The sequence below is a fragment of the Monodelphis domestica genome, chromosome 1 (genome assembly GCF_027887165.1).
Source record: "Monodelphis domestica isolate mMonDom1 chromosome 1, mMonDom1.pri, whole genome shotgun sequence".
NCBI lineage: Eukaryota > Metazoa > Chordata > Mammalia > Didelphimorphia > Didelphidae > Monodelphis > Monodelphis domestica.
The window spans coordinates 512,152,829-512,177,991 of NC_077227.1; the positions used below are offsets into that span (position 1 = coordinate 512,152,829).

Sequence of the window (25,163 nt, forward strand, 5' to 3'; positions counted from 1 at the left end):
TCATGAGCCTCTGAAAGGCTGCTTTGCCACTTGCTACCCCTGTGATCTTGGAGAAGTTATTTAACCTCCTTGGGCTTGGTTTCCTCATCTGTAATATGAGCGGAGTTGGACTAGATGACCTCTGAAATCCCTTCCAGCTCTAGAGATCCCACATTCTCCACAGTGGCAGGGATATACTAGCCACCACTCAAGGTGCCTTTCTCATTGTACTGTGGGATCATCTTCCATGCAGTGGGCAAATGAATATTCCTAAAGCACAGTTCTTAGTAGCCCCAAAAGCTTCAATAGCCTTCTCTGGTCTTTAGGATTAAGTATTGATTCTTTTGTTCAGCATTTTCCTTCACAATTTGGTTCGGTCCTAATTTTCCAGACTGTTTTGCAAATTCTTCCCCCTGATACACATTATGCTCCAGATTAACTGCCCCATACACAATTCCCGATATTCTATTTCCATGACTTTGTCCAGGCTAACCCCCATGTCTGGAAGACTCACTTTCTTCTACTTTCTCACCTTCTCCCAGCACTGTGCAGGTTTAGTTCAATTACCATCTCCTTCAAGAAGTCCCTTCTTGGTTCATCTGTCCCCAGAAAAAAAATGTGGATATATATTTATATCTATATCTACATCTGTATCCAGGGGGTAATGAGGTGGTACAATGGATAGTACACTGGGCTTTGAATCAGGAAGACTCATCATCTTGGGTTCGAATTCGAGTCAGACATCAGCTGTGTGATTTTGGGCAAGTTACTTAACCCTGTCTGCCTCAGTTCCTTATCTATAAGATGGAGAAGGAAATGGCAAATCTCTCCAGCATCTTTGCCAAGAAAACCCCAAACCCAAAGAATCTGATATAAATAACCACAGCAACGATGTGTATATATACACACAAACAAATCAAACACACGTGTATTTGTAGGTATGCACATGTGTGTACATGCATGCATATATACACAAATATGCATGTATTTAATATATCCCATATGTAATTACCTGAGAATGTATTATATCTCACTAATAGACTGTAAGCTCCTTGAAATCAGGGACAGTCTCATATTTGTATTCCCAACACCTCAAACAGTGCCTGGGATATTGCAGGTGCTTAAAAAATGCTTGTTGATTGATTGGAGGCAGATCACTTTATTTCTATGGACCTCAGTTCCTTTATCTATAAATAAAGGGGCTGTAAGGAAAACTTACAAGGAAAACAGACCAACAAAAACCAGGCCAAGCCATCCCAAAGCAGGCTGGGTTGCCTTTTTCACTGAAAGTCTTCAAATAGAGACTGGACAACCACCCAACAGGTGTGATGCAGAAGCATCTTTTTCAGATGTGGTCTAGTAGACCAGGTAGGTGGCTGCTATCATCCCGTCCAGAGTGTGTGATTTTGTGGGTTGGTGACCTTTAAATTTCCATCCAGTTCTGAGTTCATGATTTTAGGACTCTACTTTATGATTCTCCCTTGTGGGTTTTCAATGACCACCGCATCTTATAAGAATTTATGCCCGGGTGGTCATGGGAAGTGGGATGCTTATTGGAGAATGGGATTGTGCCAGTCTTGCAGCACTCATAGACTCAAAAGATGTTCATGGATATGAAAGTCTTTTGAGACATACAAGCTGTGCAAGCTGTAACTTGATAGTCCAATGGATTGATGAGCTCATTGATTCTGACACCCCTTCAAAGAGGCAGATCACAACCCATCTGTGCCTGTTCATCTCATGTGACTGTTGTTCATGTCCTCCCATTAGATCACCAGGGGAGGTCTGCCCAGCATGCTGGAGACCTTCCTCCCACCCTGTTGGCAAAAATAATAGGAGCATTAAGGGTATCCATCCATCATCCTTGTCTTGGGTCCTGTCTACATTTTTAAATTCAGTCATTTTTATCATGACTTTTTTTTTTTTACTATTTAATAGCAAATACTAACATTTACTATTACTTTGTATTTCCTTGTTTGTATGATGTTGCCACCTGTCCAAGTCCATCATGTACTCCTCCATTATCCCTTGGATGATTCTCAGAATAGTGCTTTTGTGACTTGGAAAGGCAACCCAGGAAACAAAGGATTCAAGTCACAAGGCATTGCTATTCAAGGGACCTCATTTTTCTCCTCCCCTACCCACCTCCAAGAAAGTATTTTTCTCCTGCAGCAATGACTGGAAAACTCCTTGTGCAGTTATATTAGGCCTTTCTTTGGCATATAGTTTGGACTAGACCAAGACAACTTTCAACTCTCATAATCAATGATTCTATGACTACATTGCATTTTCATCTGAATAACTTAAAGCACATTGGATTTATTTCTGATGTGCACAAATAACTCTTAAAATTAGCAGCTCTAATGTACTTGGTGGGAATTGTTTAATATTTATTTGTTGGAAAGTTTAAGTTGATTCAAAACTAAAGGTATCAGTTAAAAACTGAACATCTCTGAATACATGTTTGTGGGAAGCATGTGCATGTGCATAGGGTAAGTGGTGGGCAGGGAGATAGGGTTAGAGCAGCCAGAAAGGAAAACCACTATTTTTAAATGCTTACTCTGCCTTCAAGGAGTTTGCATTCTCCTGGTGAGGGATGGGGAGCAAAATATACACAGCTAAATCAAGATGAAATATATGTGATGAAAATATTACTGACCAAGGACTGGCTTCCTTTAAGTCCTATCTAAAATCTTACCGACAACCCCTCTTAATTCCAATGACTCCTCTTGGTTAATTATTTCCTATTTATCCTATATATGTTATCCTATATATAATAGGATATTCATATCATACATATAATTTGTGTGTTGTTCCTTTTGATGGTAAACTCCTTGAGGGCAAGGACTGTCTTTTGCCTGTTTTTTTATATCCCTAGAACTTGACATAATGCCTGGCACATAGTAGAAGCTTAATGATTGTTTATTGATTGATTAGGAGTGTGATGGAGAGAAGTAAGATGAGAAAAGTGTTTAGGAAAGGTCTTATTTAGGAAGTGGAATTGAGCTGAATTTTTCTGGGAGCTAAAGATCCCACAAAGTAGAGGTGAGAAGGAAGAGCATTCTAGGAACAGGAGACAGACTAGCACAAAGATACATCGCCAGGAGATGGAATATTGGGAAGAGCAAATAGGCCAGTCAAGTAGGAATACTGAAGAGATATGAGAGGGACTAATGTTTAATCAGTTTAGAAAGATAGGTTGGAGCCAGATTGTGAAGGACTATAAATGTCAAATGGAGCAATCTACATTTTATCCTAGAGGAGAGCCTCCTGACTGGCTTCTCAAAATCTAGTTTCTCCATCTCTGTATAAATGTTGTTTTATTATATTGCTACTAAACAGGGACATATCCAGATGTTTTGGGTCCTCAGAATAGATGGTAAGAATATAAAAAGGAAAGTAACCTGATGGGGTTGGGATACTTCTAGCTGGAGCCCGAATACCCTGAAATGTCCTCAGATGTCCCAGTGGGAACATAACCCAGATGCCAGACTAATCTTCCCTAAACTCAACTTGCATCACATCACTCCTGGGCTGAAAAATCACTTTGTGGCTTCCCCCCCCCCCCACCATATTGAATATCTCCTCCATTGGAGTCCTCTTCTGATGCCTCTTCATGGTGCAAGGGTGACTTTGAGGTCTTAGAGCCTATGCCAGAAAAATACAAATTCTGGCAGACTCAGCAATGGATTATGTTTCTTCTGTTGTCTAAGAATTAGCTTTGCTAAGTTTGAAGAAACTTGTCTGTAGAGCATTGCCCATTGGGTAATGATTTTTGGCTATAGAAACTCAGGACAGTCATCAATAAAGTATGTGTGTGTGTGTGTGTGTGTGAGAGAGAGAGAGAGAGAGAGAGAGAGAGAGAGAGAGAGAGAGAAGAGAGAGAGAGAGAGAGAGAGAGAGAGAGAGAGAGAGAGAGAGAGAGAGAGAGAGAGAGAGAGAGAGAGAGAGAGAGAGAGAGAGAGAGAGAGAGGAGGGGGGATGGGGGCTACATTTTCTTTTGAAGGAGAGATTGTTTCTCCAGAGAAAAGTATCTTTTTATGTATAAAATCTAAGTTTCTTTGCCTTGACTTGAAGTTCTCTATAATCTCACCCCATCTTACCTATTCAATTGTTATTTCCCATAACTTCCCAACACCCACCGTCTATTCTTGTCTAGTACCATGTTTCTCAACTAAACTGTGGACTGTTAAATCTTCTGGGATCCCAGGATATGATTCATTTCTCCTAGTGGCTACATTCTGGGTAGACTCCATCACCTCTGCCTTAATTCACCTTTGCCTTAGTGAAAAAATTCTAAGGTACATCTCTGCCTCATAGCCTCTCAGGTTAGTTTAGGGCAGTGATGGTGAACCTTTAAGAGATTAAGTGCACAAACTGCAATCCTCATACCTCATATGAGTCACCCCCTTACCTCAGATGGGGAGGGAGGAAGTGCTCCCATTGGGCTGCTGGGCAGAGGGGTGAGTGATGTGAGAAATGTCTTCAGGTGCATGTGGAAAGGGGGAGGAGAACAGTCTTCTCTGGCACTAGTGCCATAGGTTTGCCAACATGGGTTTGGGCAATGGTTCTTGAACTTTTTTGTGTGTCATAGACCTAGTTCGTAGTCTGATAAAGGCTATGGACCACTTCTGAGAATAATGTTTTAATTAACTGAAGGAAATGCTAAAGTTCAGTTAGATGTTAGTGAAAATTAAGATCTGCTTTTTAAAAAATTTCCTTCAAGATTCACAGTTCAGAAGGCCTTGTTTAGAGGTTCTCAGATGGCTTAGGAGTGGGCCATAGAAGAATCAGGGTAGTAGAACACAATGTGTAGGAAAAGGAAGAATCAGAATTGTAGTGTAATGGAGAGAGACTAGTGTCTGAAGCCCATTTTGCCTATTTACTAGCTGAGTAATCTTGAGTAAGTCATTTCTTCAGGGTCTCAGTTTCCTCATCTGTAAAATGGAGGAGGAGGGTTTGGATCTGATGACCTCTGTATCTTTTCTATCTCCAAATCTAGCAAACTATGACTATAATCTTAGGTAGTAGAAGCTTTGTGGACTAGCACAAGTTTCTATGAAATAGTATTTGGGAAATACTGGCCTCTTGGGTTGTTTTGTGATCCCATAGACATTCTAGGTTCATTCCTACATCTGTGTTTTTATAAATGGTACTATAATAATCTAGAACGTCACCCTTTCCTTCTTTCCTTCTTCTCCCATCCAAATCCACAATTTACTACTTGATTATTTCCTTGCTTTTATGTTTTCATTTTTCCTATGGGTAATCAGTCAATTAATGAATTGGCAAGTATATTATTAAGCACCTACTATGTGCCAGGTACTGTTAAGCCTGGGGAATATAAATCAGGAACAAAAACAGTCCTTGTCCTCAAGAAGCTACATTCTAATGGAGAAGACAACCCACATAAATCTATACGAAGCAGATGGAAGGTAACCTTAGAAAGAATGGCACTGGCAGGTAGGGGTGGGGGCAGGAAAGATGTCCTGGAGGAAGTGGCAGGTTTTTTTCCCCTTGTTGTTCAGTTATTTCAGATTCTTCTTGACCCCATTTGGGGTTTTCTTGGCAAAGATACTGGAACAATTTGCCATTTCCTTCTCCAGCTCATTTGACAGATGATGAAACTGAGGCAAAGAGGGTTAAATGACTTACCCAAGGTCACACAGCTGTTAAATGTCTGAGGTCATGTCTGAACTCAGGAAGATGATTCTTCCTGATTCCAAGCTCAGTGCTCCATACATGACCTGTGCCAGCTAGATATATCTTCCTTACTCTGAACCCTGTACTCTATCCACTGTGCTACCAATCTGCCCCCCTTTTCTCCTCTATTAGACTCTAAGTTCCACAAGAGCAGGAATTTGTTTTGCTTTATTTTGAGCTTTCTTTTTCATGCCCCTCATAAGCCTAGCAACCTTGGTTAAGTTTCTCTGCCTCTCCGAGTGTCTGAACGAAGACTGATCTCCCAGGGCTAAACTCTAACTAGGGCTATGTAGGAAATGTTGGAAGGAGGGGATAGCAGCTGTCTCAATTAGCACTTGTTCTGGCAGACTCCATCCTTGCCTCACTCCAGGCCCACTGGTACTCAAGTATGAGACTCCTGGCCAATGTTCTAGAACTAGAAGGGAGAAGGAAACCATTGGATGGCTCCTTCTCATATAGAAGGAAACTGGGAATTACTATTCAGAATTATTCAAGAACAGAGGGCTCTATTAACCATACATTGAGTTCTAGTTTCTTCATCAGACAGACACCTCATCTCTCCTATCTTATTCTACCTCTTCCTAGAAGTCACTAATATTTTTAAAATCTACTCACAACAGGATGAGGTTGTGCCACTACATCGGACTCATAAAATAGTTAAAGACTCCTTAATCCAAGAGAATGCATATGGGTCAGGGTCAAGGAAAAGAGAAAGGGTTTCAGGACTGAAATAAAACATTTAATTTATTCTTTTATTAGGTCCTTCAGAATGATTTATTAAAAGCACATTTGTGTTATTTTGGATTTTATGGGAAAACCACTGTATCATTCCATTTTTAAAATGTTCAGAGAAAAAAAGGCCAGACCTCTTAAAAATTGGGGGCAAGTTTGAAGAGAGGTAGAAATTCACAAGAATGGTTAGTGGGTAATCTTTTGTATTTAATATAAATTGGGGTTATTATAACAGCCTAGTTGTAAGAACAAGAAACTGAGCAGGACCCCCTCAGCTCGAGGGAAATACCCTTTAGATTGGAAAGAGAACCTCATTAATTTTTACACAGACCCAAAAAATTAAAGTCTGATTCTGCCACTTACTGACAGAGAGATCTTATTCTAGTCATTTCACCTCAGTTTTTTCTTTAGAAATATAAAGAGGTTGAGTTCTTATTCTGACAATGCTACTTATTACTGGTAAGACCTTAGAATGGTCACTTGAAACTTTTTCTTCTTTTGACATGAGAATTAAAGAAAGCAAGCAAGTTAGAGGGACAGATAACATCTATCTATAAAAATTTAGGCAGGGCAAATAAATGGCTCGGTGGATTGAAAACCAGGCCTAGAGATGGGAGGTTCTAGGTTCAAATTTGACCTCAGACACTTCCTAGCTGTGTGATCCAGGACAAGTCACTTAACCCCTATTTCCTAACCCTTACCACTCTTTTTTTTTTTTGCCCTCAATGAGTTTATGTTTATTGGAGGAGTGGAAGAAACAACACGTGTACATGAAATGACACAAAGAACATACAAAGTAAATGGAAGACAATTTCGATTTTGGGAGGAAGGACTAATAACAAGTGGCATCAGGAAAGTCTTCCTGTAGGACTTACCACTCTTTTGCCAATATACAATATACAATAACCAATATACAGTATTAATTTCAAGATGGAAGGTAAAGGTTTAAAGAAAAAAAAGTAAAATTTAGGTAATGTGAATCCAGAACCGAGGATTGGAAAAACTCATTTTAAAATTTTTGGATACTATGCTATGTTGATAAGCCCTAAAATCCAGTGACAGCCAAATCTGGAACTGTGTATCTGCTTCAACAGGATTCTAACTCTACAAAAAAAAGTTTTACTCATCTCCGAGGTAGGGCCATTGCTATGTTAAACAGTGACAGCTAACATTTAAAGATTAGTGTGAAAGTTACCAGGTAGTGCCTATGTTTATATGTCTTTAAATCTTGTTCTCTATTATGCAGATTTTTATTTTTAGTGATTAAAGATCAATTGTTTTAGTTTCCTTTACTTAGCAGTTTGCTTTCTTCTTATAGAAAAAGATAACTAACTGACAGGGAAAGTGTACTATATTTCTTCTTCCTCTTCTTCCCAACATTCATATCCTGTAGGAAGATTAGTGATGAAGCACAGCAAGCCGTGCTTAGGTTACCCAATTACAGAGAGCACCAAAGAGGAGAAGATCTCTGAAGTAAAGTCTTAAAGAATCAAATCTAGGAAACTATATCAACTCTTACAGATTTTGAAGGCAATAAAAAAAAATCCGGTTGTCTACATGCTTAGGTCTATGACCCCAGTGCCATATTATCCAACAAGGGTGGGTATTCTTTAACAGCACAGATTCAAAACTGGAAGGGGCCATCTAATCCAACACTCTTCATTTTATAGGTGAAGAAACTGGGGTAAAGTGACTTGCCTAAGGTCACACAAATCTAGAGTGCTTTCTGATAAATGAAACCTCATTGTTTCTAGTCCAAGAGAACAAGTTTCAGAATCTGAGCATGGCTTGGTGTTTTTCTCTGCATCTTCTAAACATTTTCCTTATGAGATTGATTTAGCCCTTCAATGGCAGAAAATAGCATGGAGCTATTATCCAAGACTCTTGTTACCTCAGCTCTGCATAGGATCACAGAATCATAGCTTTGGAGCTAAGATACCTGGTTATCAGATCTGGTCCTTCATTTTACATGGGACACTCAGGCCCAGAATTTTTGTTCAGAGTTATAAAGCTAATAAGTGTCTGCAATAGGATTTGAACCCCAGCCCTATACTCTTGGTGACCAAAGGCTGTGGTCTTTGATCATTCTCTGGTCTTTCCTGAGCCATCTGCTCCCAGAAGGGGCAACAAGGGGCAGAGTCAAGAAATTAGAACTGAAGTCTTCTCTTCTGAAGTTTCAAGGAAAATATTTAGATGGTTAGCTTTTGTCGAGTTAATAGTGTAGGCTTTCTAATTAGCTGCTTGTGTAAAATAAATAAAGAGTTCTGAGTATAAATTGGGAGTAAACACTATAATTTCTGTTGGGGGATAGTTATAGTTAAGGTTAGAAAATGTTGCAATTAACATTGTAAAATGATTTTCATTAGCCCCAGCCCCTACTTGTAACTTCCCTCTAGATATGTAGACACACACACACACACATGAGTTCTTGCGTTGTGTACACTTCAGAGTCTATTGATCTGCCCCCTCTCTTTACCTTGGTCAATCTCCTCATTCCTCCTGAAACTTTTTGCCTCACGAATTACAGTATCCCGTTGTACCCTGGCCTCCCTTTCCTTCGCCTCTGCCATAGATGTCCATTCAGTTTCTGACTCCTGTGTTTCCATCAGTCTTGTGGCCCAGCTGTTCTGGACCCAGATGTCTCATCTTTGCTATCTCCATCCAAAGCCTCATACCCCCTTCCCTTCTCACCAATGATCTTCCCCTTGGTTTTGCATCTTTCCCCATTTCATTAATTCACTTTGGGATCCTGGGTAGCCCACTTAGCCAATTTGGCTCCTTGGAAGAAATGTTGGATCTGAAATCAGACAACTTGGGATGGTATCAGATCTTGGCTTTACCATGTGCCAGGGGTGAGACCTTAGACGAGGCACTTACCCGCAGTTTTCTCCTCAGTGAAATGAAGGACTTGGGATCTGAGTTCTAAATTGACTTTGGCACTTATTAGACCTCACACTAGTCTCTTAGCATTTTTTGAGCTCAATTGTCATTTGTAAAATTAGAACATTAGACTAAATGACTCCTCAAGATCCTTTCCAAGTCTAAATCTATGAGCTTGGGAGTCTAAATCTTTCTGAGCATCAGTTTCTGCCTTTGTAAAGTAGGAATTAAAATAGAGATATCCTTTCTACATTGCTGGGAGTTAGGGATGTGATGATCTAGAAAATTCTCATAAAATTTTTTGGCCCTCTCTTCATACCAAAGACAAAGTCTGAATTTCTGAATTTTTTTCTTTTTCTTTTATGGGGTATTTATAGTAAAACAAATTCTGTATATTTGTGGCATCAAAAATACAATATACTATACATATATATCTTATGCATTTCTGAGCTTCTTAACTTTTTCTGTCATCTAATACCTTCATGTGTCATCTATGGCTTCTGCAAAACTCCCCCCAAATTCACATTTAATTTCTTACTGCCAACACCGATATTAAAACTGCAATGGGGAAAGCCGTGATACAGAGGGGATAACTGTAATCTCTACTTTATCTCATAGGTGAGGGGCCAAGTAAAGTGATGGATATGAATGTGACACTTTGTGAACTGTGAAACCTCCATACAATTATAAGGGATGACTTTTCACATGAGGCTATCTTCTTGCCTTTTCCCTCTCTTCCTATTCTTTATTGGCTCAAATCAATTAGAGAACGATTCCAGACAGCAGACAGCTAAAGTGCATATAATCAAGTGCTAAAAATATATGGTGTTGATAATAAGTGCTCTGAGTAGCCAGGACCAGCCCTAAACCTTTCTTCTGCCACCCAGGGCAGCTGCTTGTTCTTGGGCGAGAGCTGCCAAGTGAGACACTCCCTACTCTCTCTCTTAGACTCACAGATTTCTATTAAAAACAAATCAATTCTGAGAAAAAGAATGACTCCCTTTTCCATCAACTCAACAATCACCAGAGCTGTGAAGTACCTTAGAGGGCACCAATCTAAACCTTGCCCCCCCCCCCACTTAATAAATGAGGAAACTGAGGCCAAGGGCAAAGGAAAAGGACTTGCCTAAAAAGTCTTATAAATGACTAATGTTGGAGGTGGGGATTACCTCCAGTCCTCAGACTCCACTGTCATATTCTCCCTCTCTGTTATGGAGAAGCTGGATCTGAATCCTGGCTCTGCTACTTACTACCTGTGTGACTTTGGGAAAATCAATGGAGTTTCAATTTCACTGTCTGGAAAAATGCAGAGGTTGGACTATATGGCCTCTGAGGTCGCTTCCATCCCAAAGGCTTTGATCATAAGGAAAGTGTCATTTGCAAGGAACATAGCTTGGCCAACTTAAACATCTTGCTGCAGCCTCTGGTCTGAGAACATCAGAGGTCTGCAGTCTGGAACTGGAGCTTTCTGAGGGAGGCGCATAGTTTTTCGAGTCAGGGCACGAGGCCAGCTCTGAGGCTAGTAGCAGAATTTAATCACCCCACAGCCAGCCTGTATGAAGTGGATTTTCCTTGGGATTATGTCACTCTCTCTTGCCTCCCCTCAGCCTGTTTCTTTGCTCGGGGAAGCTGTGTTTATGACACATGATGGAGAACCTGGAATCCCAACCACCCCCTGCAAAGAGATGGGCATCAGGAACCATCCTCTTCATGCATGGGAGAGGAGCAGGGTGTGAGCCTAGCCAGCACTCATGACAGTCGAGGCTTAAGGCTCCCATGGTCAAAGGAGTGTCTGAGAAGCTCCTATGGAGCCAGCAGCCTGGATCCAAGTCCACAGAGTCACTCACTCAGTGCCTCTTCCTCTGGGACCCTTGGCCCAAGGTCTTGGGGGAATGAGGGGTCAGAGCTTCAAAAGAGCAATCTCTGCTTCTCCTGCTATGTCCCTCTCCAAAAGGGCCTCTTGGTAGCTGGTAATGGCTCTGACATGCAGGCAGGAAGCCCTGGAAAGAGATTCTGACCCAGCCCTATCTCTGTGGAGCAAGATGATCTGGGTGTGTGTTTTGAGGGTGTGGGGGGTACAGGGAGGGAACCTTCAGATGTGTCCTGGTCTGTGCCAGCTGTGGATTTTCATGGAAAGAGATGGCCTGTGTGGGCGGCCAGGGCTGGTGAAGCAGGAAAGAGGGGAACAGCAGGTTGGAAGGGACTTGCCTTGGCAGAGTTGTTCTGGGCACTCTGCCCAGGAGAGGAGTGCTCTGCTATTACTCTGTGTGTGTGTGCACACACGCGCGTGCATGCACGTGTGTGTTTTCTTCAAGAACATAGAATATCAAAGCTGGAAGGGACCTTAGAGACCAACCCCCCTCTTTCTACCAATGAGGAATCTTATGCATGTGGCTTTCCATTCTCTCACCCTTTCTAAAAAAAAAAAAAGAAAAAAATTATAACTTGACACCATTGCTATGGGGGGCGTGGGGATGGGAACATAGGAAGGTTTTGCCAAAAAATGCAAGTCTCAGAGGATTAGTTGGGGCTTTGGTGGTGCCATTTCCAGAAATAGCTTATAAAATCCCAGGCTTCCTATCAGGGAAGGTCCACCCAGGAAGGGACCCTTCTTTGTTCCCTATTCCCTTCCCAGCTTTCTTGCTTTCCATGGAGAAGAAATAAAAACAGCCAGAACATTCTACATATTCTGTCAGTCACAAGTTAGAAAGCAACTCACATATTTGGAGTCTGTTGCCTGGGAAAAGACTGTTCAGTGCTTCTGCTTTTCCTGACCCAGGTAACACTATCGGAGGGATGTCAGTGCTCCAGCGCAGATATCTTAGAGAACAGGAGACAGACTTTCCCTGTTATTCTCAAGAACAGGGGTTCTTAGCTTACTGGCGAATCATAGACCTCCTTGGCAGCCTGGGGAATCCTATGGACCTCTTAACAGAATAATGATTTTAAAAGTGTAAAATAAAATACTTAGTATTACAAAGGAAACTATTTACATAAAAAAGTTATCAAAATCATTAAAAAAAAGTTCATGAAGCAAGGTTAAGCACCTTTTCACTTCATGGCTCAAGAGACCCAGAATGCTATGCCGTTGGGGACCAGAAGTAACAGTGACCTATATTTATAGAGCCCTTTAGAGTTAAAAAACACAGAGGGACAGTGGAAAGAGTTCTAGATCTGGAGTCAGGGAACCTGAATTGAAATCTCTGGTTAGTAAAGGACCCTTTACGGAGAAGACTGTCCTTAGCTCAGCTCAACTCTAGACAGAGACCACCTGAACTAATGAAAGGCTTCTTTTGAAGAATGATGATTTAAAAACAAAACAAAACCTTATCTTCTGTCCTAGAATCAATACTAGGTATCAGTTCTAAGGTAAAAGAGCAATATGGGCTAGGCAATTGGGATTAAGTGACTTGCCCAGGGTCACAAGGGTAGGAAGTATCTGAGGCCAGATTTGAACCCAGGACCTCCTGTCTTCAGGTCTGGTGCTCTATCCACCAAGCCACCAACCTGCCCTGAAAAACTCTGATCTTAACAGAGGTAAAATAACCAGGCAAATCATTTCACCTCCTTAGGACTCAGGTTCTTCCTTGGTTTAAAAAAAAAAAAAGAGGGCTTCATTAGGTGATCCTTAAGGCTCCTTCTTGATCTAAATATTTCATCAGATCCAAGATTTAGAACCAGATTTAGAGGTCACTTTAGATTTGATTAGACTTGGTTCTTTTGGCCCTAGAGTATGAAACAGGGAACAATCAATCATTATTCAACTGAATATTTATTAAGCCCCTATCAAGGAACCTGACAAAATGCACACACCACTGATAGAAATTGATGCAATGAGAATAATTTGCAAAAGATGAGATTTAAATTTGACATCAAGAAATCTTCCTGACAATTAGAGCTAACCTAAATAGAATTGGGCTGTCTCAAGAGGCAATAGGTTTGGAGCTCTTCAAGAAGAGCTTGGCTTGGGGCAGCTAGGTAGCATAGTAGATAGAGTGCTAGGCCTGGAGACAAAAAGTCCTGGGCTCAAATCTGGCCTCAGGCCCTTCCTAGCTGGGTGACCCTGGCCAAGTCACTTAGTCCCAATTGTCTAGCCTTTACCACTCTTCTGCCTTGGAAGGAGAAGAAAGAAAAGGAAAGAAGGAAGAAAGAGGGGAAGAAGAAATTGGGGAGGTTGCAGTGGGGGTTCCTTTACAGTATGGGTTGGGTGTAGATGGCCACAGAGGTTTCTTTCAACTTCTGTAAATTCTGTGATTCTGTCAACTAGTCCACTTGTCTCATTTTACAGATGGGAAAACTGAGGTATAGAAAGATTCTAGGTATTAATTATGTTATGAGATTCAAATAATAGCTATGTTATATAAATAGTGCAAGTTTCATGATCATTATTTTCCAGATGAAAAAAGAAACTCAGAAAGGTCATAGGATTATAGATGCAGTGCTAGAAGGCACCTTAGAAGCTACCTAGTCCAACTCTCTCATTTAATAGATGAGGAAGCTCCTCCGGTGTCACACAGTTAATAAGGGCTAAAAAAAAACTAGTCAGGGCTAGAATTCTTATCTTCTAACTCCAGGTCTAGGGCTCTTTCCATTATTCCACAATTCACATAAAAATATAAGTCATCAGAGCATAGACATCTCCAAATGGTCAGTGAGGGATGATTGGATTATAGAGTGAGAGTGGAAGAGAATCTTCCACCAGCTAGTCTAACCTTACTTTACAGAGGAAGTAAGGCCCAGGGTCACACATAAGCATCAGAGATGGAACTTGAACTGAGATCCTCTGATTTCAGAGTAGATCCTCTTTCAGTAGGACTGTGATGTGGCATCTACCCCTAATGAGAACAAAGCCAGACATGGTGGCACATGTCTTTAATCCCTTCAACTGAGGAAATACAAGGCTAGCCGACCACTTAAATTCAGGAGTTCTGAGTCTCAGTAAGGCTGAAGTTGATTGGGTACTTACATCAAGTATGTCACCAATATAGTAAGTTCCTGGGGCTGTAGAACCACCAGGCTGGCTAAGGAGAGACAAACTAGCCCAATTGGGAACAGTAGAGTAAGTTAAAGCTTTTTTATTGTAACTCTGAGGTACCACCTCACATGTGTCAGAAATGACAAATACTGGTGGGGATGAGGGAAACTAGATATATTAATAAACTGCTGGTGTAGTCATAAATGGGTTCAATTATTCTGGAGAAAAATTTGGAACTGTGCCCAAAGGGCTATCAGATTATACATGCCCTTTGACTCAGTACCCCCTAAGAAATCAAAGAAAAATATATATGCAAAATATTTATAGTAGCTCTTTCTGTGTTGGCAAAGAATGGAAATTGAGAGGATGCTCATCAATTGGGGAATGGCTGAACACATTCTGGCATACAATTGATGGAGTACTAATGTGCTATAAAAATGATGGAGGGGTGGTTTCAGAAAAAAATATTACAAGACCTATATGAATTGATGCCAAGTGAGAAGAACTAAGAGATCACTGTAACAGTAATAGCAATGTTCTTGCTTTTTTTTCTTTTTGTTTATGATATGTCAATATGGAAATATGTTTTATATTATTTTACATGTATAATTGATATAATTTTGCTTACCTTCACAGTTGATAGGGAGGGGTTGGGGAGAGGTAGAGAATTTGGAACTCAAAATTTAAAAAGAAAAAAATTACAATAGATAAATATTTTGATTAAAAAATCCAACCAAAACAAAATGAAACAATTTATGAGTTGATCAGTATTGGGATTGGTCTCATGAGTGACTGCTACACTTTCAGCTTGGGTGAGATAAACAGACCTATTCTCAAAAACAAACAAAAAACCAAGAAATAGTTGAATCCTTCTCAAGTCAAAGCTATAGCTAGCAACTTCTGTGAATGGGTACCACAAATCATGTTCAGGGTAAGTTCCATGAAACTCACTTTCAGTCAACTTTTTGAGTCAGGATACTGACTTTTGTCAGTGGAAACCTCTGGACATTTGGGGGTTGCTGCTGCCTGGGGGCAGCTTTTGTAAGAAGAGGTATATTCAAGTCATTCACCCATGCTGAATTTATCTTGGTGTAGGGTGTGAGATGTTGATCTAAACCTAATTTCTCCCATACTGTTTGGAAAACTGCTGGGGAAATTGAAAAACAGTATGGGAGAGATTAGGTTTAGATCAACATCTCACACCCTACACCAAGATAAATTCAGCATGGGTGAATGACTTGAATATAAAGAAGGAAACTATAAGTAAATTAGGTGAACACAGAATAGTATACACGTCAGATATTTGGGAAAGGAAAGACTTTAAGACCAAGCAAGAATTAGAAAAAAATCACAAAATGTAAAATAAATAATTTTGATTACATTAAATTAAAAAGTTTTTTGTACAAACAAAACTGATGCAATCAAAATTAGAAGGGAAGCAACAAATTGGAAAAAATCTTTATCTTTATAACAAAAACCTCTGACAAAGGTCTAATTACTCAAATTTATAAGGAGCTAAATCAATTGTACAAAAAAGCAAGCCATTCCCCAATTGATAAATGGGCAAGGGGCATGAATAGGAAATTTTCAAATAAAGAAATCAAAACTATTAATAAGCACATGAAAAAGTGTTCTAAATCTCTTATAATTAGATAAATGCAAATCAAAACAACTCTAAGGTACCACCTCACACCTAGCAGATTGGCCAACATGACAGCAAAGGAAAGTAATAAATGTTGGAGGGGATGTGGCAAAATTGGGACATTAATACATTGCTGGTGGAGTTGTGAATTGATCCAACCATTCTGAAAGGCAATTTGGAACTTTGCCCAAAGAGCTTTAAAAGACTGTCTGCCCTTTGATCCAGCCATACCACTGCTATTTTTTTTTTATCCCAAAGAGATAATAAGGAAAAAGACTTGTACAAACATATTTATAACTGAGCTCTTTGTGGTGGCAAAAAAACTGGAAAATGAGGGGATGCCCTTCAATTGGGGAATAGCTGAACAAATTGTGGTATCTGTTGGTGATGGAATACTATTGTGCTCAAAGGAATAATGAACTGGAGGAATTCCATGTGAACTGGAATGACCTCCAGGAATTGATGTAGAATGAAAGGAGCAGAACCAGGAGAACATTATACACAGAGACTGAAACACTGTGGCACAGTTGAATGTAATGAACTTTTGTACTAGCAGCAATGCAATGATCCAGGACAATTCTGAGAGACTTTAAGAGAAAGGACACTATCCACATCCAGAGAAAGAACTGTGGGAGCAGAAACACAGAAGAAAAAGAACTGCTTGACTAAATGGATCGAGGGGGATATGATTGGGGATGTAGACTCTAAATGATCATTCTAATACAAATACTAATAATAGGGAAATAGGTCTTGATCAATGACACATGTAAAACCCAGTGGAATTGTTTGTTGGCTATGTGAGGGGGTTGGGAGGAGGGTAGAGAAAGAACATGAATCATGTAACCATGAAAAAATATTCAAAATTAATTAATTAAATAAAAACATTTTTTAAGACTAAAAAAAAAAGAAAGGTATAAAGTGGGGGAATGGTTGAGGAAGAGCTCACCTGCTGTGAGCAACTATCAGAAGAGTCAACGGACCATTTATTAACTTCTTATTTTCAATAATTCTTCTTGTTAACATGGTGCTGACTTCTATTCCTTCTTTCCATTTTCTATCTTTAAGCGGAGGTTGCACCTTGATACAAAGCCCACACTGCTCTCTGCCTCAGTTAAAGCTCTGTTTCCAGTTATCTGTTAGATGATTACAGATAAGAGTTCTGTGGCATTTCTGATTTCTGACTGTGGTAATGCCAAAGACTCCCTGCTAAACTCTAAAGTTTCCCCCAAAGTATAAGGCTCTATATTCTTGATGATGGAGAGGGGGATGATTCAATGCAATTCAATTCAGCAACCATTTGTTAAGGAACTTACTGCATAATAGGAAAAGTGAGACTTGGGTTTGATTAGTTATCCTTGGTCAGGTGAGAAATATCATCATTGATGACTCTCCTGATAAGAGTATAAATTCTTTAAGGTAAAAGACTGATTCACTTTTGTGTTTGTATCTCTTGTGCCTAGCACAGTGCCTGGTCCATAGTAGGTGCTTAATAAATGCTCATTGATTGACTATTAAAGGTTTAAACTGTCAATGGGGAGGGGCAGTTAGGTGCCCAGTGGATAGAGTGCCAGTTCTGGAGTTGAGAGGAGCTGGCCTCAGACACTTCTTAACTCTGTGATTGATCCTGGGAAAGTCAATTAATTAACCCTGTTCACCTGTGCCTTACTAGAGAAATTACTAAGAAAGTAAAAGCTTATAAAAATGTCACATCTGGTACTTTCTCTCTCTGAGGTGTTATTTCACCACCACACCATTCTGCAAAATGGTTTAATAGAAAAAGTGCTGGTTTGGAGTCAAGTAATTGACTTCAAAAGTAAGATAACTGACTTTGATATTTACTCCATGGGTGAGTCACTTCATTTCTTTGTTCCTCGGTTTCCCTTTTTGTAAAAATGAAAGGGTTGTTATACTGGATGACCTCTAAAGTCTCCTCTTGTCAAACATGGAATTCTTTTGAGTTACCCCCTTGTAGGGTGAAGGATCATGGGATTTGGAACTTTAGGGACCTTAGAACAGAGATATCAAGCACATGGTCCATGGGATGCATCCCACAACACTCTTTAGTGGGCCTGAACCAGATGAAAATGGAATTGAGAATTATTTAACACAATAAAAAATAGAACATAGATGATGTTAACCTCTAGTTTTCTAAGTCAATATGCAGTCTACAGGGATCCTTCTATATGGCTTAGTAGCCCCCATTTCTACTTGAGTTTGACACCCCTGCTTTAAAACATAGACTCATTGGGTCATAGACTTAGAGGTAGAATGAATTTTAGTGGTCACTTCATATAATATTCTCATTTTTAAGATGAAGAAATTGAGACTACAGAATGTTTAGGGACTTAAACAAGGTCACCCAGGGGATGACAGAACTGGGTTTCAAACCCACTGCTCTGACCCCAATGCATGACTCTTTCCACTATACCCAGATGACTCAGGTTAGGGGCTTCCTTTTCTTCTCTACAGCTGGGCTGTATTGATGCAATCTCAGCAGATTGGAACTCTGACTTTAAAGGCAAAATCTTCCATCATTCTCCACCCTATCATTATTTTTATCTTATGATGTTTATGGTTGGAGTGTTGGTAAGACTAAAAGCCACTCTGACAGGATGCAGGAGGCTGGCCTACCATCATCCCAGGCTTGGTCTTGTGCGGGCCCACAGCCAGAGATAAGATCCTACTCTGGGCTTAAAGCGCCACCTAATAGGCAATACCTTCCCCCCTTCCCCACCCCTCCAAAAAACAAACAAACCTAAGTCTTACTTTCTGTCTTAGTGTTAATTCTCAGAAAGAAGAGTGGCAAGGGCTAGGTAATCAGGGTTAAATGACTTGCCCAGGGTCACACAACTAGTAAGGGTCTGAGGTCTGATTTGAACTGAAGAAGTTGAGACTTCTTGACTTCAGACCCCACATTTTATCCCTTGCCCCATTTAGCTGCCCAGATCTTTTTTTTTTAAACCCTTACTTCTATCCTGGTATCAGTTCTAAGACAGAAGAGTGGCTAAGGCTAAGCACCTGGGGTTGAGTGACTTGCCCATGGTTACACAGCTAGGAAGTATCTGAGGCCAGATTTGAACCTAGGACTTCCTGACTTCAGGTCTGGTACTCTATCCACTGTGCTACTTAGCTACCGTTAGGCATTTCCATTTTATACATTTGCCAATGACCCTGGAGATTTGAGTGGTGAGGTGGTTATAGAATGGAGCTGGCTAGATGAGATTCCCCACTGACAAGCAATGAAAACCACAGAAATTAAAAGCAGTTTTGTTATTTGTGAAGGGCTGCTACATAAAAGGAGATGGAAAGGTGGGCTTTTGCATAGAACTAGGTAGTACACTGAACTTTAGAGTTGGGATAGATTCCTAGTTCTATCCCTTGCTACTATTTGGTGACTTATCAACTCTCTCCAAGTCTCACTTTCCTCATCTGAAAAATGGGCATGATATCTTGAAGAATTTTGGAGAAAGTGTGGCTCAATGGAAGAGAACTTTGTGCTTGAGTCAGAGGATCTGGAACAGTGCCTGACACATAATAGGTGCTTATTAAAAACTTGTTGATTTGACTTGATGACTTGGCCTGGGTTTACCTTGTAGTTTTCTAATTATTTCCTTTCCCCCTGAGTCATTTAATTTCTTTGACCTCAGTGTCTTCACCTTTCTGATGTAGGGGTTAGACTAGGTCAGTGTTGGCAAAGATGTGGCATGCATGTAGAGCTGACACTTGGGGAAGCTGCTCTATTCCCCCTCTTCCCAGTGCCTAAGAATATTTTTTGCATGCCCCACCTCTCTGTCCAACTGCCCAAAGCAAGCACTTCTTCCCTCATCTCTCCCTGGTAATTGGGTGCTCACAGACAGCTTGAATTTGCCTTCTGGGAACTCAAACTTGGAAAAGGTTCACCAATGCTGGACTAGGTGATGGACTGCCAGATGGTACAATGGGTAGGCTGAATTCAAATCTGGCCTCAGACATTTACTAGCTGTGTGATCTTGTGCCAGTCACCTATCCTTGCTTCCCTCAGTTTCCTCATCTATAAAATGAGCTGGAAAAGGAAATGACAAACCACTCCATTATCTTTTGCCAAGAAAACCCCAAATGGGTCACAAAGAGTTGGACATTCCCCCCAAATGACCAAATAACAAGAACCAAAGACTAGGTAACATCTAAGGTCACTTCAGCTTTATATTTATAAGAATATGAAAATATCTGCAAAGCACTTTATAACTAAGACCACAGGATGTGCAAAGTTATGATGATGTGATCTAAAATACAAAGAAATGTGTGCCATGAGATAGTGGGAAGAGCTCTTGGGCTTTGTGTGACCAGGAGCAAGTCACCTAGTATCTGAGTCTGTTTGCTTATATTTTGTCATGGCATAATGCTATTCACTTATAATGAGCTGTCTCCATTGGCTGGACATTTGGAAAATACTTTGTCAATTTAAGTACCACATAAATAAATAGGAATTAATAAGATAATATATTTAATGCTAGAAGAGATTTTAGAGGTCATCTAGTCCAACTCCCTTCATTCTACAGAGAAGGAAACTGAGGCCCAGCAAGGTTGCCTAGTCTGAAGTCACAGAGGTAATAAGTGGCAGAGACAACATACACACTTACTGTAAACTCATACTTTTTCTACTGTCCCTGTCTGTCAAATGAAGGTGGTGGTAAGGACTATATCTTAAGGATGAAGGGGGAGGCAGAAATTCTTTTTATCTTCACAAAACTGTCCATAACAGCTTTATTTGTGAAGGAAAGAAGAAATGACATTAAAAAAGGAAAGAGAAAAGGAAGAGAGAAAATGTGGAAGAAGGAAGGAGAAAAGGAGGAAAGGAAGAAATGAAGAAAAGACAAAAGAAAGAAGGAAGGAAAGCAAGAAAAGAGGAGAGGATGGAAGAAAAGAAAGGAAGGAAAGAAGGAAGAATAGAGGGAAGAAAGGAAGAAAAACAGGAAAAGAAGGAAGAAAAGAAGGAAAAAAGGAGCAAAAGAAGGCAGAAAGAAAAGAAGAAAGAAAAATTCTAAACCTAGAAATAGTTCAAAGTGGATGTTTTACATTTGGGAGATGGCTGAACAAATTGTGTATATGACTATAATGAATGCTGTTGCACTAAATATGAATAAGGAGAAATACATGGACATTTACATGAAATGATATAAATGAAGAAAGCAGAGTGATAATGTGTACCTTACATAAAAATATGTTAATAACCACCACAATAAATACAAGATTGCCCAGAAGAAAAAGAGAATAGGAGAGGATAGGGAAGTATATAGGACTTTTTACAATACTATTTGGCCAAGGTTTGTATGTATATGTAATATATCTTTAATATTTATAATGTTTATATATGATAACATTTATCATATATAAACATTATTTTAAAGTAAAGAAAGAAAGGCAGGACAGATGAGACCTCTGTGAGGGCTAAGACCCTCTGATCCCCGTAACTGCCAAATTCTTCAAACATCTCTCTTCTATTGCCAGACCTGGGAGACTGGGTACTATATTAGGCCAGTTGCTCATTATCACTCAAGGGATAAGAAATAATGAGAAGAAAAGATACAACAGAGGAGAGGGCTTCAGCTGAGTCTTGATGCCTGCACCAAAAACAGTCTGGAAAGTTTCTTCCAAGAAAAATCCCTATTGGGTGAAGGGTTCAGTTCCTCAGCTGGCACAAGATGCTCTGCTTGGCTCTGGCCCTAGCTACTTATTTGTTGAGAATGAATGACGTAGGTTAAAGGCAGTGTAGGGTCAGGACCAGGACAGGGGAGACCTGAAGAGAAATTGAGGAAGGTCAGGAGTGAGGTAGGTGGGGCAGCAACAGAGCAGGTAGGGCTACAAAGTGCTTTTAACCATCAGGGGCAGTTGGGACCACTCTTCATCAAATCTCAGTGCTTGGCTGGAGTTGCTGATGTTAGAAATTAGAGCTCTTCTAGGATTCAAATGGTAATCTCTTTAAACCTCACCTTCCTCATCTATAAAATGGGTATGGGAGTTGAAAGGACATGTAATGGGGAAGGTTGAACTGGACCCATCTAACATCCTGATACTATGGATGAGAGCAAAAGAAATAACTTCTCTGGTATGTCTTGGAGGCTGGAAACCGTGTGCCCTGGTTATTACCCTCCATCATTTTTCTGCCCCACCCTTCTACCTCCTCCCCATCTGTCTACCTAAGGGCTCTTCGGTCCATCTGTTATTGAAATGTTCCTATCACAGAAGCAGGGATCTCCCAGTATGGCTAGCATGTAGACAGACACACCTCTCCCGCCCCTCTCCTGCCCTGAACTTGAATGTTTCCATCCCGGGACACCGGCAGCCTTTCAGACAAAGCAGCCCATTGTGTTCTCTGTCCCCAGCTTCTCCTTAGGCCAGAAGGGTGAGGGATGTCTTTTATCGGGTCTGACCCCAAAGGGCTCTCCTAACCCTAGGCCCCATCTGTGCCCAGAACTTACCTTTCATGGTCTCGAGCCGGAAGCCAGAAGTGGGAGGTGGTGAGAGTGGCTCTTGGAGAGCTTTGGATGCTTCTTGGTATGATCTGGGGGGGGGGGGTAGCTTTAGAGGTCCGAGACTGGATGGCAGGTGGCCCCTTAGAGGACCATAGAAAGCATCTTGGGTGCCCTTCTCAAACTCAAGAACTACGAAGAGGAAAGGATTAGCTTTCGGTGCTCATCCTTAGCCTCTGGACCTCCCTTAGGGCTCCCTCAAAGGCCTGGAATCTGAGGATTTTAATTCATGCCCCAGGTGAGAATCGTACCCCACACTGGCTCCTTCTCCTCTAGAATTTGCTGCCTACAACCTGGAGCTGACACAGCTGTTCTGTTCTGCCATTCCTACCCACTCGCCCAACAGCAAGGAGTCACCCTCTTTCCCACTAAAATCCAAACTCCAAGTGTATGATCCAGGCTTCCCGTGCCTCCTGCTCCCTCTCCTCCCTCTCCCAGCCTCGTCACTTCTTGGGTCTGAGCCCAGATCAACTTCCTTGGTATTTTTGAAACTGCCGCGGCCAGAACTTCTTTGTGTGGCTGTTTCCTCCCACTGAACCACCCCCGGGCCCCCACCGCGCCCCTTCCACCTTTGACAACACCCCCGAAGCTCTCCTTCGGTGGTTCACACCCACCTTTTCCCCCACTGGGAGAAAATGTTGGCAACTCCCTAGGGCGGGGCAGCCCGGGATGCTTTCAGCTGACAGGCTCCGAGCAATCCCACACAAAACTCTTATGCTTCCCCCAGCCCACTCTCTCTGGTCTCCCTCCCCTCCTCCCATCCCCACTCCCAAGTAACTTTAATTGCTAGCAAATGTCAGGTCTCTGACTGTGCTTAAAGGATTAGAGAATCATAGGACCTCAGGGCTGGAAGGGGACGCAGAGGTCATCTAGTGCGAGGTTTGTCAGGAGGATGGAGTTTTCTCTTTAAAGAGGCTCAGAAAAGTGGAATGTTTCCTGGAACCACTGCGCCAGGAGAGAACTGGAGCTCCCATTAAAAAGAGTATATTGCTTCCAGGAATAGGGAGGTGATGGTCCCACTCTGCCCTCATCTGTAGTATTGTATCGAGTTCCATCTCCATGTCATACAAGGATCTTTTGGAAGAGCACGAATAGGGCAGCTAGGGGGCCCAGTGGAAAGAGAACTAAGCCAAGAGATGAGAAGTCCTGGGTTCAAATGTGATACTTCCTAGCTGTGTGACTCTGGGCAAGTCACTTAACCCCATTGCTTAGTCCTTAACGCTCTTCTGTCTTGGAACCAATCCTTAGTTCCAAGACAGAAGGTAAGGGGAAAGGAAGAAAGGAAGAAAGGAAGGAAGGAACTGGGGATGTTTGACTTGAAGAAAAGACTTAGGGGGATGTGATAACTGTATTCATGTATTTGGAGGGCTATTGTGTGGAGGATTAGTTCTGTTTGGCCCCAGAGCGAAAAACTAGGAACAATGGCAAAATTAACAAAGAGACCGATTTAGGCTCAGTGTCAGGGAACATTTCCTAATAATGACAACTTTCCAAAAATGGACTGAATTGTTTTGGAAGGCTGTGAGTTAGTTACTCCACATTTGAGTGTACCAAGAAGAGACTAGAGAACCATGTTGTATATATTATACTGAGGATTCCTTCCACGTGTTAATTGGACTAGAATCCATGTTGGGGAACCCATGGCTCAGGCTTCTACATGCTGGAAGGGGCTGTTCCATTCGCCCTTTCCACAGGACCTGAGGACATTTTTCACATGCCCAGACCCTCTGCCCAGCGGCTCAATTTAAGCACTTCCTCTCTTTCCTTTCTGGGGTAATGGGGAAAGGAGGTGTCATAGGCAGTATGAGGGTATAGTTTGGTCATGTTGTCTCTAAAAGGTTCACCATCACTTGACTAGATGGTCACTGGTTTCCCTTTCAGTGCCCAGGTTCTATGATTCTATGTTGGCTAGGATCTCTATTCTATTATTCTTTATTATCTTTAGAAGGTATGCTCTTGGGTCAGTCTACATCTCTGTGGTTCACCCTTTTCAATGGCTCTGTTGGTACCCTAAGTGTATCACAACTTGTTCAATGAAGAATAGAGGTTCTTCCTAGCTTACCCTCCATTGTCTTTTGTCCTTATCCTGGTTCAAAAGGTCAGTGAATTCTGACTGGTGAACATACCATTCAATTATTGGCCATGGGGACAAGTGATGGGATAGGGTCAGTGGGCATGATTTTCTAGATGAAATATATCATCTATGCAGATTTTCTTGTTGAGTATTTCACACAAGGAGGTTCTATGAGTGAGTTTAGTCCATGGTACAATTATCTTGCTGATCATCCAAAGTGCCCAATTATGATGGAGTGAGTGCTGGCCTTGGAACCAGGAAGACCCAGGCACAAACCCTTCTTCTGATACCTGCTTAACTGTGGGACCAGGAGCAACTCACTTAATTTTGCTGAGCCTTTGTTTCCTAATCCATAAAATGGTGAGAAATAGAATATAAATTCCTTGAGGTTAAAGATCACCTCACTTCTGTCTTTGTATCCTTTGTGCCTAGCTTGGACCAGAAACATAGCAATCACTTAATAAATGTTTGTTCTGTTGAATTGAATCAAAGGCATGATCAAAGGCATGAATGCCACCCACATGGGCAATATTAGAGCAGGAGACAGATAAGTGGACTTGCAGTCAGGAATATCTGAATCAGACTTCAAATCTCTGTCATGAGTGGGCTGATGATACAACAAAAGAAGCTGAAAAGAGTGCAGCCAAATCTTCCAATAACAACAACAAC

At 41.1% G+C, this 25,163-nt stretch overlaps 1 protein-coding gene across 3 annotated transcripts in view; it reads right to left on the reverse strand.

The window, feature by feature from the left end:
• SCARA3 (scavenger receptor class A member 3) overlaps window positions 1–22,930 on the reverse strand; it is a 63,979-nt gene extending 41,049 nt beyond the window's left edge. Inside the window, exon 1 of one of the 3 annotated variants that reach the window (XM_007475910.3) lies at window positions 22,370–22,930. In XM_007475910.3, coding sequence (XP_007475972.1) covers window positions 22,370–22,376 — 7 coding nt within the window. In that variant the 5' untranslated portion in view covers window positions 22,377–22,930. The remainder of the gene's footprint in view (window positions 1–22,369) is intronic. The other 2 variants (XM_007475914.3, XM_007475912.3) reach the window with 2 other exon arrangements.
• Window positions 22,931–25,163: the final 2,233 nt, after the last annotated feature.